The sequence below is a fragment of the Thalia democratica genome, chromosome 3 (genome assembly GCF_965202585.1).
Source record: "Thalia democratica chromosome 3, ktThaDemo2.hap1.1, whole genome shotgun sequence".
NCBI lineage: Eukaryota > Metazoa > Chordata > Thaliacea > Salpida > Salpidae > Thalia > Thalia democratica.
Genome location: NC_139167.1, coordinates 49599489 through 49612758, shown reverse-complemented (window position 1 = coordinate 49612758; position 13270 = coordinate 49599489). Strand labels below are relative to the sequence as shown.

Here is a 13270-nt window from a genome sequence, read left to right as displayed (position 1 = left end):
TGATGTTGAAATAAAAGTTGTAATATACCTTAAGTATAGTAACGATAATAAACAAATACTATAATAAATGTCTGCTAATATGACTTTAAGGCTCATAATTTATCATTGATCTTTAAAAATTAGGTTTATAACTACTTGCTTATATTAAAGTATCATAGAGTTATGTGATAAAATTAGTAACATAGCAAATTAACAAGTCAAAAACTCAAAACATAGTCGTATAAGAGTTTTTAAGTTTAAAACGTAGAGCGATAAAAAGAAGTATTAGTTTTATAAATACACATATTTCATAAATACTATTTATAATTTGATGGAATGCGTTTTCATAGTAAAATGCATAATGACAATTTGGTACTTAAGTACTTTTTTTACATAACTAACAAATCAATTGACCTTGTAAAATCTATTTCTTTATCATTTCATTGAAGGTATACTTACATTTTAAACTCAACTATTTTTAATCAAATCTTGAAAAAAATAATCATGTTATACTATAAGATTATTTGTTTGCTATTTACTTTCTGTACTGACGTAAATCACCTAAATTCATAACTATAAACATTCTATTTTAATTAAAAAAAAAGTTAAAACTACATCGTAATAAAACAACATAACATCTTTCCTGAAAATTTTAACTACAACTTACATGTTCCAAAAACACTCACGCTTCACCATAATATTCACATGTAAACTCACTCGACTAAAAAATTTGCACAACGAAATTCAAAACGTACTTGTGAGGAGCAGCTGCTCGATGACAGGACACTGGAGGGCGTGTTGGTTCCGTACCCGCTCGAAGGTATGCTGGCCACAGACCACCTCCTGCTGTTGTCCAGCGTCTGAAGGACCGTCCTGCTGAGAGACGTCGGTCCCACGATGTTGTTGTGGTGGAGCGAGGAAGGCGGCGTGTTGTATTGCTGATTTTAAAAAGATTCACTTGAGTTTAGCATCATCAAAGTACTAAATTTTTAAAGGAATAAAACAAACTCAGACTTCTGTTGATTTAAATATTCTTCTCGATTGGGTTAAATTATTAATCAAAACGTTAAGCTTTAAAAAATCAAACAAATTTAGGTTGTTGAATGTTAAATTTTATTTTAAATCTTATCAAATACTGTATTAAAAAATACTTTTTTTATTAGAGCTAAATTACTCATTTAAACATGTGTAATTTCAAATATTTAAGTTTAAAAAATTAATTGAAATGTAAATGTTTTCTTGTTAATTATTTTTTTACAAAGTATAGATCTTATTCTAAAACTATTTTTTCAAACTATGGTTTTAAAACATTGTTTTTACGTTTTTCTTTTAAATAAAATGCAAACTATATGCGCTGCAGGGTAATGCATCACAGCGAAAACAAAATTAAATATTCTCGCTTTCAAAAGAAACCCTGTTTCATGCTGCAAACTGACTTGATGCTGAATTACTGGCGAGTTGCAGCCGGAGCTGTTGCTGGTGTTGAACACGAACTGGCGATTTGACGGTTGCGGGGATAAAGTCGACGTCGGAGAGGCATCCGCACATTGTGACGTCACACAGCCTACGAATAAGTAATAAAATGAGTTGTTGCAGACCCAAATTCTCAGTTTCTATTACTTAATGTTATTGAAGCAATTTTAACCACGAATTAAATACTGATGAGACTCGTCGAAAAATACTTGTATTTTTGTTTATGTTCAATAAAATATTAATAACTTATAGTTGTGTATTATCACAATGGACAAACCTATTTTTTTAATAAAAAAGAATGTGCGTTTTAGTTACATATAATTGAAAAAAGAAGCAGTTATGGTTTAGAGGCGAATGTTTTATGGCTTTTTATGAGCAGTCAAACTGTTGAAAGAATGCAGAACGAGTTAAAACTTGGTACATGTTTCAAAGATAACTTAAATTGAATGTATTGAACTACTATAAATGTTAACTAACTAGAAAAAGTTCATTACAAAGTAAACAGCTTATATGACTTAAATTTAGGATTTTTTTAAAATAAAAAAAGCTAGCTTAAGTTTTTTTTTAAAGTTATAGTAAACGTAAATTAGTTACACATTTCAGTTAAGATTTTATTTATTTTTGAATATTCTAACTAATAATATATATATTGATGGTAGTGATACTTTCTTACTCACTGCAATTAAAAAAACCTTGTGTTTTGCTATAGAAGACGTTTAAAAAGTAAAATATTTTTGCTGTTTTTAGCATTACAAACTTTTCAACTTTATTAAATTAGTAAGTTAGCTTCAGACTTCTTTTTAAATTAAAATTTGAAACCTTTTTTAGCATATTTTTTAAAAAATTAAATTTTTAAAAGTCACTTTTACTTGGTAACCTATGTAAATGACTAACTCTTTGAAAAAACAAAACAGTATACTAGTTCATAAAATTAATTTATTAGACGAAACTTTCAATATTTTTAGCAAATTTGAGTTAGTTACAGAACTAATAAATTTCATTTTAAGATACTAAGAATAAGAAATACTATAATAAATTTTTTTAATACATTTTTTAAATTCTATGTTTTAAAAAACTTTTTCGTAGAACTTTTATAAAAATTACAATTAAAATAGTAGTTATTAACCTGTATACACTAAATGAGAAACAAATTTACGCCACATACACTTATTCATGCAATACTTCAAATCAACAGGATACTTTATGTTTTTACTTAAACATTAATAATAAAGATGGCTTGACATACACGCATTTTAAAACTATCAAAATATAAATAACTTTAAAAAAATTGAGAAAACAGATAGTAAACAATTTTAAATTGCGTTACAAATCTGATAAATACAACAATCACTACCATTAAACAAAGCGTGTATTCATCTATAGGATATTGTTGTATTACTTAACACTTAAACTCGTTCAGGTTAAATATCTTGAACACTCAAATAACATAATTCTTTCGTTAATACTTGAATATTTTTCATGAAACAATATACTTAAAATACAGATTTCGATAACTTTTTTTATTAAATAGATAAATTAAATTAAAAATTTTTTTTTTAAACTGTGGCATAATAAAGTCAAGGAAAGCTTGGCAATTAAGAAAAAAAATGAAGATTATAATAACTTGAGCTACAACATGCAACTTTAAGATGAGTGCTCATTGTCTATATAAAAAAGTGCACAACTTTTATATTAGCTAACTTGTAACACAAAGCTATGCACTTATTTAAATAGCTGCTTAAAAACTTAAACATTAAACTCATTGTAATGAAACTAATAAAGATTATATAACAACAAAAAGAAAAGTATTTTGTAAAACATATCATATAAAAAAAAAAGCTAACTATTAGGTGCCGGACTCAGTGGTCTATTTAAGTAGGTCGGGTAATTTGCATTTGGAGAATTCAAATGAGTATTGCTTTTGCCAATAATATTTCCTTGCTTCAACCTAAAAACAACATTAATAAAACTTATACATATGTAAACAAAAAATTGCACTTTATTATCAATCATCAAATACAATTTAAAATGGCGATAAATATTAAAATACAGACAAGCAAAACCCCCCACAAAAAAAAAACAGTTTTTGTATTAATGTTGATACTTATCAACAATCTACTCAAAATAAATAAACTACAAAAACGATGTAACTATGTATCAGTTTTCTTTTAACTAATTTTAGGATAGTTTTTTTTTTCAAACTTACATTTTTATTTTCAAGCTAGTTATAGCTATCTAACATAAAAAATTTTATTAAGAAATGTAGCTTACATCTAATATTCTAATGTAACATATTGAAACTGATTAAATTTACAGGAAATTAACACTCTATTTCAAAGTATAGACCTATTTAAAATTAAAATACCAAGTATATTTCTAGATGTGAAACTTTAATAAACTTACTTGCTAATTTGATTATAATTTAAAACAATATGCTTATTCTTTTTAGTATACAAAAAGTTTACATTTAATGCTATAGCATGGAAAAGTTGAGTTTTATCATAGCTATCAAATGCTTCTTTGGTTTGAAAAACTTAAAACATATCTTGAAATTTATTATTTCAAATGCTAATATTTCAGTAGGCTCAAATTTGCAAATTAAAAGATGAAAAACCATATTTATTAAAATTTTAAATCAAGTTCTATATTGCAAGTTTTAAGTTTTAAAAATTCATAACTAATTTAAAAATTATTTTTTATAAATATCATGTTGTTATTATTTCATTGGTCTTAAATGTAACATTTTTTAAAATTCTTAACTCGTCATCTAAAATAAGAAAAAAAAAAACACTAAATTTTAAACCTTGAGAAAAGTCACGAAGAAAACTGATTAGAACCTAGTTTTTATTAAAAATAAGTCCTAAAACCAGTCTGACTTTAAACACCTTTTTTTACTTTTTAAAGTACTTTTTTTACTTAATAAAATAAAAAAGCAACTAATAAATAATGTTTTAAGCTATAGAAAAAAATCTGTAAAACAAATATTTCCTATAAAACCTTCATAGTAAAAGATAAATACAAATACATTGCAATAAAAATATAAATACATTTAAATTAGAAAAGACTTGATATAAGCTTTAATGTAGCCTTCATTTAATTTTTTGCTAAGCATACTTAGTTGAAAACAACTTTAATTTGGTATAATTGTAAAATATAGTGTCATAACAACTTATAAGATAATTTAAGTACACCAAGTAATCTTAAAATTTAAAAAAATAGTTTAATCATGATTAATTTTCCTTATACTGTAAGAGAAAAAACAAAAATGATCTGCTAACGATAATTATTAAACTTAAACAGACAAAACTAGGTACAAAATCACTCAACCATGACAATTACTTCCATTCATAAAAAACTTTGATTAATTTGGAAGCAATTGGCAAAAAAAAATTACCGTAGATACATAATAATAAAATACTGTATGACGTTTAAATATTTTAAATACAACTATTTTTAAAGAAAAACCACTAATTTGTTCGCATTCGATTTTTTTTTAAGTTTGAAAATAAATTTCATAGCTTTATACTATTTTTACTAAAATTATGATTTTTTTTTTACTTGCTTATTTATCTAGTATCAACGTACCATTTAAAACATTTTTTTAATCTAGATAATAATATCTTAAACTTATATAAGCTTAAAATGAGTATGTATTAACTTTTGTATAGGAGGTTTTGTTTTAGCAAAAAATTAGTTTATGCCACTTAAACCCTGTAAATATTAATTAATACTTTATAGTTAATTCTTTTTGAAATTGTTATTATTCAAATTTAATTTTACTTAGTATAGTCAGACTACTTGTAAACAACTAATAATAGTAAAACAAATTATCACTGACAAGTTAGGAGTAGCACTATTTCTTCTTGAAATTGATAATTCTTTCTGTATAGTTAGTGTAAATTAGCAATATATTTTTTCAATGTATGTATAACGTATATATTTCATCTTACTATAATTTAAAAATTAATTTGGTTTGACTATAAGTCAATTTTTGAAAACAGCTTAGTAAAATATGTTAATAATATCATTTCAAAACAAAACCTTAATATTTTAATTGCTCAAAAAATTATAGTAGAAAAATATAGCAAAAGAAAGATGGCATCTTTAGAAAATTTTAATTTTACTAGAATATAAATTTGATGAATTTACGTAAATATATAAACGTTGCTTAGAATATAAACTTACAAAAGATGTGTTCAGACTTGGGTCTGATTTGTTTAAGCTTGAATTTTTTAGTCGAACTAAATTAGATTCACTATGAAATGATTCTGAAGCTTGAAAATTCATATCTCTATCTCTTTCTGTAAAAAATACTCATGCAAATATATTCTAGTCTTGAATTGAAAATTAGCTTTATTAAAATTCAAAATATATACATTTAAGTTAAATAAAATTGTAATAGGGTAAACCATAAAATACTTTTGATAAGAGTTTTATGTAACACAAGTTGAAGTAAAGAAATTGTTCAGGTTTTTTAAATTTAATATTGTGCTAATTATTAAAAAACTTATTTTAATTATTGTTATATACTAATTAGTCCTCATAAAAAGTGTTAAGTACCTGTTCTAGAAGAAAACTTTCTTATTCTTAGTTGTGATACCACACTATAGCTAAAAACAAGCTATTCTAGTTCATTTAAAATTTAAACTGAAATCTAAAAATACATCAGTTTTTAAATACAGTAATTTGTAAAACACATAAACATCATGTATTAACATTAAACAAAATAACAACTTGAAATGTTAATAGAAAATCAGAAAAAAAGTTAGTTAAAAAAACTCACGCATATATAAGTATGAAAGAATGCTCAAAAGTTTCATGAATAATGAATCATAAAGTATTCAGTAAAAAATTATATACAACCTAAAAACATTTAACTTCAATTTAGCTTTACTCAGAATTTTTTTATTTTACTTACATGAAAACAAAAGAAAAGTTAATGTAATCTTTAAATAACAGATACATCAAATCTTTATACAACTATTTTTGTTTTATAGAAAACTTGAATAATAAAAATATGATCTTAAGTTTTAGCAATGCATTCTATTATCAATAATTTAGTGACTTAGATAGTTAAGAACTAGATACAAACAAGAACTAAAATTATACAAAAAGTGTAAAAAAATATATATTCCTTTATAAAATAGTGAGTTAATAGCAACGGTTTTAGAACTAGTTAACCTTGAATTTCAAAAAAATATACAATTTGTTCTATTATAAGTTATTAAAAATACATGTAAAATTAGTTGCAAAACATTTTGAATATCTAAGTGTCATAAAAATAACTTATATAAATAATATTTAAAATTAAGGTTTTTAAACTTGTTATCTTTTAGTTTAGTACAATGTAATCAATTTAATAAGTAAACATAATACTTATTTTCAATTACCTATAGTATTTAGTTTAATCTATAGCAATTAGTTTATCATTAATTTAATCTCAAAACTAAAGTAACTACAGCAATTTAAATAGGTGAAAGACTTCATCATTAATTAATATTACCATTTATTCTAAAGGTTTAGTACTGAACACATACAAAAGCTAATGAATATGTATATACATATATATACACTCAGAAGTAGTTTCTTGATTTTCATAGCTCTGTCAAAGTGTGTTAAGCCGTTAACACACATAAACATGTATTAGTGTAATAAAGAAAGAATACTGTTTAATTTGTTATTATATATTTATACATATATATATATATATATACATTATAATAATACAAAAAACAGCTAAAGTTCGTGTTGTTTACTATAGTTTCTACGCATTACGCGTTTCATCAGAAAAATAATAAAGCAAACAGCATTTTTTCTTTAAAGAATCACAAAAAAAAACACATTGTGACGTTTCAAATGAAATTGAATAATTTTAGTTAACTTATCTTAAAAACAATTTCTGTACAAGTTAACTTATGTTTTGTTTTGCCTTGTTTGGTCTTATTTTTAGTTTTCTTTTGTTGCCATTTTTGTAATTGATTAGTGTTTTTTGTTCTTTCAAAATACATATTTTGGTTGTGAAGACAGGGTTGCTGTTTTTCTTTTCTTTAGCGATGTTTTTTTTTTCGGTTTCATACCTTACTAGGCTACATAAATGACATGTTTTGTTGTTTTTCGGTTTAGTTTTAGTTCTGCAGAGTATTTCCTGCTTTAAACTAGTCTTTGTTTGCGTCTTTTAATCCCCAAATGTAATTTGATAAGTCAGTATTATGTCTTTTTAATTTATTATTAAAGCTTGCCTCATGATTAGTGTATCTATTTTTGAATGTTGTAGTATTGTTAAACTTAAGTAAAATTTTGGATTCAATACATATATACATATTCAGAAAAAAAATTATAAGTATAACAAAGCTACAATTCAAAAAATATTCAAAAATGAATGAACGCACTGCAAATGCTTTTCAAGCAATTTACGCTACCCCGACGTGCAATGTTGTAGACCTGGTCCGAAAACTGCCTGCTGACTCTGTGGTGGCGGATGGAAGGTGCTGGAGGTGTTAGAAGGTTCATTTCTGACTGAAATTTAAAAATACATGTGAGAAATACCACTAATATACGTGTAACACTTTAAATAAAAATTTAAGATTAGGCAAAAATAAAATATTTATTGCAAGCAGTCTTTAATTATATACTACAACTACAATCCTTGAATGTATAAACATTATTTTAACATTTTATATAAATTTGTGAATTTTAGTTTTCTAACATGATGTTGACCCTAAAAAACTTTAAGTCAACATTCAAATACAAGCTCATTTTAAGCAAGATGACTCAATATAAAACTGTTTACATAACTATCAATCTAAAAAAGACAAAAAAATAAACAACCTGACTGACCTAAATCTAGCCTGAGTTACTTAAAACTTGCCTAAGTGAGTTGCAACCATATGATTAGTTTTCAAAAAGTTAGTGTCATTTTATTTGTTCTATTAAAAACACTGATATATTAAATATTTTTAATAGTAACTAACTCCCATATATTTAAGTTACTTCATAAAGTTTAACCTTCTTTTTGAGGTTTGTAGAACTTTTTAAGGCATCTACAGGTTTAAGCTTCAACATCACCAACAGTACAGCTTCCACATCTTGTTTAGTGAATAACTTGAAATCGTTCTGAAGTTTTGAAATATTTAGAATTTCAAACATACTAATAAAATACTACTTCTATAAAGTACAGAAACAAACAGATTATAAAAGGTAGAAATTAAAACCTCAATGCTGCTTGCAGTTAATTTTTTAAAGTTGTTGAGTGTGAAATTATTTGGAAAACTACTTCTTAAATGTCCAATATTTTCTGAGCAAAGAAATTTGTAAAACTCATCTTTGTGTGCTCTGAAAAGTATAATTTGCATAGTTATATTGTTTTACATTTTGTTCATCAAATTTTGAAATATAAAAACTTCCAACTTATCAAATAAGTGAAACTTATAGTATTGTATTTTTCTAACATTACTAACAAATATAAAAAAAAATATGCAATTTAAGTTTTACTTCATTTCTTAATTTGAATTGTTTGAAACAATTGAAGTATTAAGCTAATTTGTCTGAAATTAGTCATTATACTGTAATTAAGAATCATCAGAAAATAAAAAAAGTTATATAGAATTTAAAGATGAAAAAACAACATTTTATTTTTTGCTGTAGTATCAAACTTTAAAAAAAATACTAACACATATATGTAATGTTAACTATTTAGGAAAAGGAAACACAATTGTAAAACAAACTAACTCAACAACATATGAACTTTCTTTTAGAATTGGTTTATTTGTATTATCTTCTTTTGGAAAACTCATTATTAAATTTGAGCAAATTTCAGAATATTGAACATGTTTATTGTATTTAATATACTTATACTTTTTAAACTTAACTTACCTATAACTAAGGTAGGATTCTTAATCTGTAATTGAAAAAATGTTATAGTATTTCTAGTTGTAACAATTATAAATGCTACATTAACTTCTCAATAAACTAACAGATTATATTATGTATTATTTAAAAATATATAAAGATATATATAAATAAACAAATAACAAAATAATGTTTTAAGTACGTTTTAAGTTAAACACCTTAAAATCAAACTACATTCAGTAACAAATTTTGTTTCTGAAGTTTCTTGTTCCTGAAGATAAATTTATGGCGAAATATAAAACTTGATACAATTATAAACATTTTTTGTTTTTAATCAAATTATAATTTGCTCAGCTTTATTTCTGAAATGTATTGCGCACTTTAAAATCAAACATAACATTATAAAACAAAAACTTTATATATTTTTATTAAAATTTTTTCTGCTAAAGTTTTTTTTTATACCTGTCACAATTAATTAATTAGTTGCATGGTTTTCACTCTTTTATAAAAAAATTCAGCCTGAGTTTATGAAAAAACTTAAAAAAGTAGTATGAACCAAAAACTTTTCAAAAAATGAACAGCATAGCAAGAAACTTCATAAATATTTCTATACCAAAAAAAAGTATATAAAATACTTTCAACCGACACATTATTTAAGGTTATTGTTCTGAAATATAAAAAATCCAAACACTTTGGTTTGCTTGACTAATCTGAAAGAATAGTTATCCTTCATAAACATATTCAAATTTAAGAAAATAAATTTAAACAATTAAAAGTTTATATTTGGCTTTATAATTCATATTAGTTTAATTTTATATTCATATTCTTTATTGAAGTTTAAATTCTATAGTAACTTTGGGTAAAAATAAAAGTTAATTTTTCCAATAAGAAAACTAGATTAAAACAAATTTGAGGAACTCAATGAGTAAGCTTAAACCTGACTACAATAAGTGGTTTAGTAAGAGAAATATGATCTAGTTAACTCATCATAGTTCATAAATTAGGCTTTAAACTCCTAAACCAAAAATATTTAATATCCTTTTTTTTATCACACCTCAAGTGTAGATGACATTTTTGCTAAACCTTTATTGCCAAATGAAATTTGCTTTTGAAGCAGAATAAATATAAAGCTTTAACAATCTTGATAATTGTAAACTTATACTTTTTTTCACTTATTTCTAGATATAAGAACAGGGGTCAGCAGCCTTTTATAAGTAACAAGCCAATTTTCATCTATAAAGCTGTTTGCTGACACACTTGAAAAGTCTTTTATGCAAAACAGCTACTTGAATCAATTGTAGCAAAAAGTAAAAAAAAAACTATTTCAAACTAAAAATATTATTATTATTATTATTATTATTATTAAGTTTATTGTCCAACGAAGGACCTAGGCATTAAAACCTAAGCCGCTTAAACTGAAAGACACTAACATAAAAAGAAAAAACAAATTACAGTGATTAAATAAACATAAACATAAAACTTATACAAGGCAAAAACTGAATAAATTAAAACTTTCACAACAAAATATTCAACAATTCCAAAGTCACCAATCTCCAATTATACGTTCCAAAGCAACAAATCCCTGTAACAAGCATTTCTGTCAAATCTTCAGAAGCTGTCTTCATCTTGCAGAACATTCATCTCAGCTACTATTTGCCACTCGTTATGACGGCAAATTCAGTCAAAAATCACTTCAAAAATTTGGCAGCAACACTTCACAAATCTAGCTTAGGAATCAACTGAATATCCAATAATTTCAAAATCTAAAGCTCAAAGCACATTAACAACAGCCCTTCCAAAAAAATCAAAGTTGAAAAGTACCTAAAATCTATAAGGGGAAGGTGTAGCTTACAGATTAAACTACCAATAAACTACATACCACACACCAAATCAATGGCTAAAGAGATGAACAAAACTAATCACTTATAAATTTTACTGGTAAATATTTTATTTAAATCAAATCTTTTTAAGTTTAATCGAAAATGTTTAAGATTTTTGCACAATACTAGTTCATTTGGAAGTTTGTTCCACATTTTTACCGAACGATAGAAAAAAGATTTGTGCCAACCAACATAGTTGAAATGATATTTGCATGTATATTTTCTATTATTACCTCTGAGTGAGTATTTATTTTCATAAGGTTTAAAGAAAGTTTGAGAATCAATAGTAGTTTCATTGTTAATCAGTTTAAAAAAAGTAATTAGATCAAATTCAAGTCTTCTGTACTCTAAGTTTTTATATTAAGCTTTGTTAGTCTGTCTATGTAAGACGTATATGAAATGTTGCACCGATTAAAGATTAATCTCGTAAATTTTCTTTGAATAGATTCTAGTTGGTTGATGTCTTTTATAGAATATGGAGACCATAAAGGTGTGTTGTATTCCATCTTAGGACGGATGTAAACTAGGTACAGTTTCTTAAGAATTACCAAATCCGTAGATATAAAGCTTTTTAGAACTTGAAAAGATAAAATTGATGCAGTACGGTAAATAAAGTTAATATGATGGTTCCATTTTAAATTATCTGAAATAAAAATTCCAAGGTCTTTAAATACCTCAGTTTTAGGTAAGATTGCATTGTTTATTTTAAAATCAAACGCTGGAATAGGTGTACTTTTGCGAATATGATAAAATAAGTATTGACAAAGCAGTTGTAATAATAAATCATTGAGGGCATAGGGGGGAGGGGGTAAATCATTTTTTTCACAATTTGATCTTAATTTGTTGACTTGATTTATAACTAAATTAAAATTTATTTTAAAGATTTAAAAAATTCAATATAATTTTTGAGATATAGCCAGTCAAAGCTGGAGACTACAATAGATTCCTTATGGGAGGTGGAAACTAAAAAGGCAAAAAAGACTACTTTGCTATAAACCTATCTCCTCCTATGTTTTTTGAGATAATTACCTCAAACTTTAAGGAAATGTTCCTTGCAATATTCAAAAAATTCTGTCTAAAAAAATATTTAAGTTTTATGTCAAAACACCAGAAAAAAAAATTTAATTTTAGTTTTTTCTGGTATATAATTTCAATCTTTCATTTTAATATTGCAGGGAATATTTCCTGAAAGTTTGATGTAATTATCTCAAACAACGTAGGATGAAATAGATTTTTGAGTCAGCTCATTCAGTAACTATGAAATCACAACAAAACTATATTGTAAATATTATTCAAGATCTGCATAAGGTACATTTTGATGTCAAGTCAATTAAAAAAATTACAATTATGGTTTATTGTATGGAACAGGTCAGACACACCATCACTTTAGCATTTCATTTTTCTTTTCTTTTTTTAATGCTTATAAAACATATGTATTGTGTTAAAAAGTATCAAAGCAAAACATACAAAATGCTAAACTAACAGTTAAAAATCTTTGAATATGTTACAAGTTTAACTTAAACTAAAACTAAATGTTTTAATTGCGCTAACAGATAATTTAAAACAAACTTTTTACTAACAAAATAAAAGTAAATTTACAAATTTTTCAAGTTCATTTTTAGTATAAAAAATTTGCAAAAACAATTTGATATTTTTAGTTTTTTTTATGTAAACTACTTTATTGACCTAGTAATATATACAAGGTAAGTGTTCTTCCACTTTGAATTCACACCTTGCAGTGCCAAAAGCTCATTAAGATGATTACTGTGTTAAATTAGATTGTAAACATTTTATTAATTGTAATCTAAATTATTAAATTTATTAACTAAGAAGTATTTATTATGATTAACAAGAAGTTAGCAGTATGAAAGTATAAGTATATAAGCATAATACATAATTTTTTAGAGCAATTTTCTTGCAAACGTTTAAGTACTTTTTATTTATTTTTAAGATCTAAAAATTTACTTATGGCTTCTTCAGAGTCTAAACTTGTGGTAGGATGTATTTTTGACGATTTAAAGATTTTTAGTAATTATAAAAACACTTAAAAAAAAAAAACAACTCATACAACTGATTTGCGTAGGCTAATC

The 13270-nt window shown here is 24.6% G+C and overlaps 1 protein-coding gene across 2 annotated transcripts in view; it reads right to left on the bottom strand.

Annotated features, from left to right (window-relative positions):
• LOC145831237 (microtubule-associated serine/threonine-protein kinase 3-like) overlaps positions 1–12883 on the bottom strand; it is a 42714-nt gene extending 29831 nt beyond the window's left edge. The window contains exons 1-10 of one of the 2 annotated variants that reach the window (XM_082938391.1): positions 12867–12883; positions 9181–9349; positions 8664–8784; positions 8458–8565; positions 7842–7968; positions 5638–5753; positions 5291–5334; positions 3297–3400; positions 1416–1543; positions 735–917 (exon numbers count right to left, since the gene is read on the bottom strand). In XM_082938391.1, coding sequence (XP_082794517.1) covers positions 735–917; positions 1416–1543; positions 3297–3400; positions 5291–5334; positions 5638–5753; positions 7842–7968; positions 8458–8565; positions 8664–8784; positions 9181–9245 — 996 coding nt within the window. In that variant the 5' untranslated portion in view covers positions 9246–9349; positions 12867–12883. The remainder of the gene's footprint in view (positions 1–734; positions 918–1415; positions 1544–3296; positions 3401–5290; positions 5335–5637; positions 5754–7841; positions 7969–8457; positions 8566–8663; positions 8785–9180; positions 9350–12866) is intronic. The other variant, XM_082938392.1, reaches the window with a different exon arrangement.
• Positions 12884–13270: the final 387 nt, after the last annotated feature.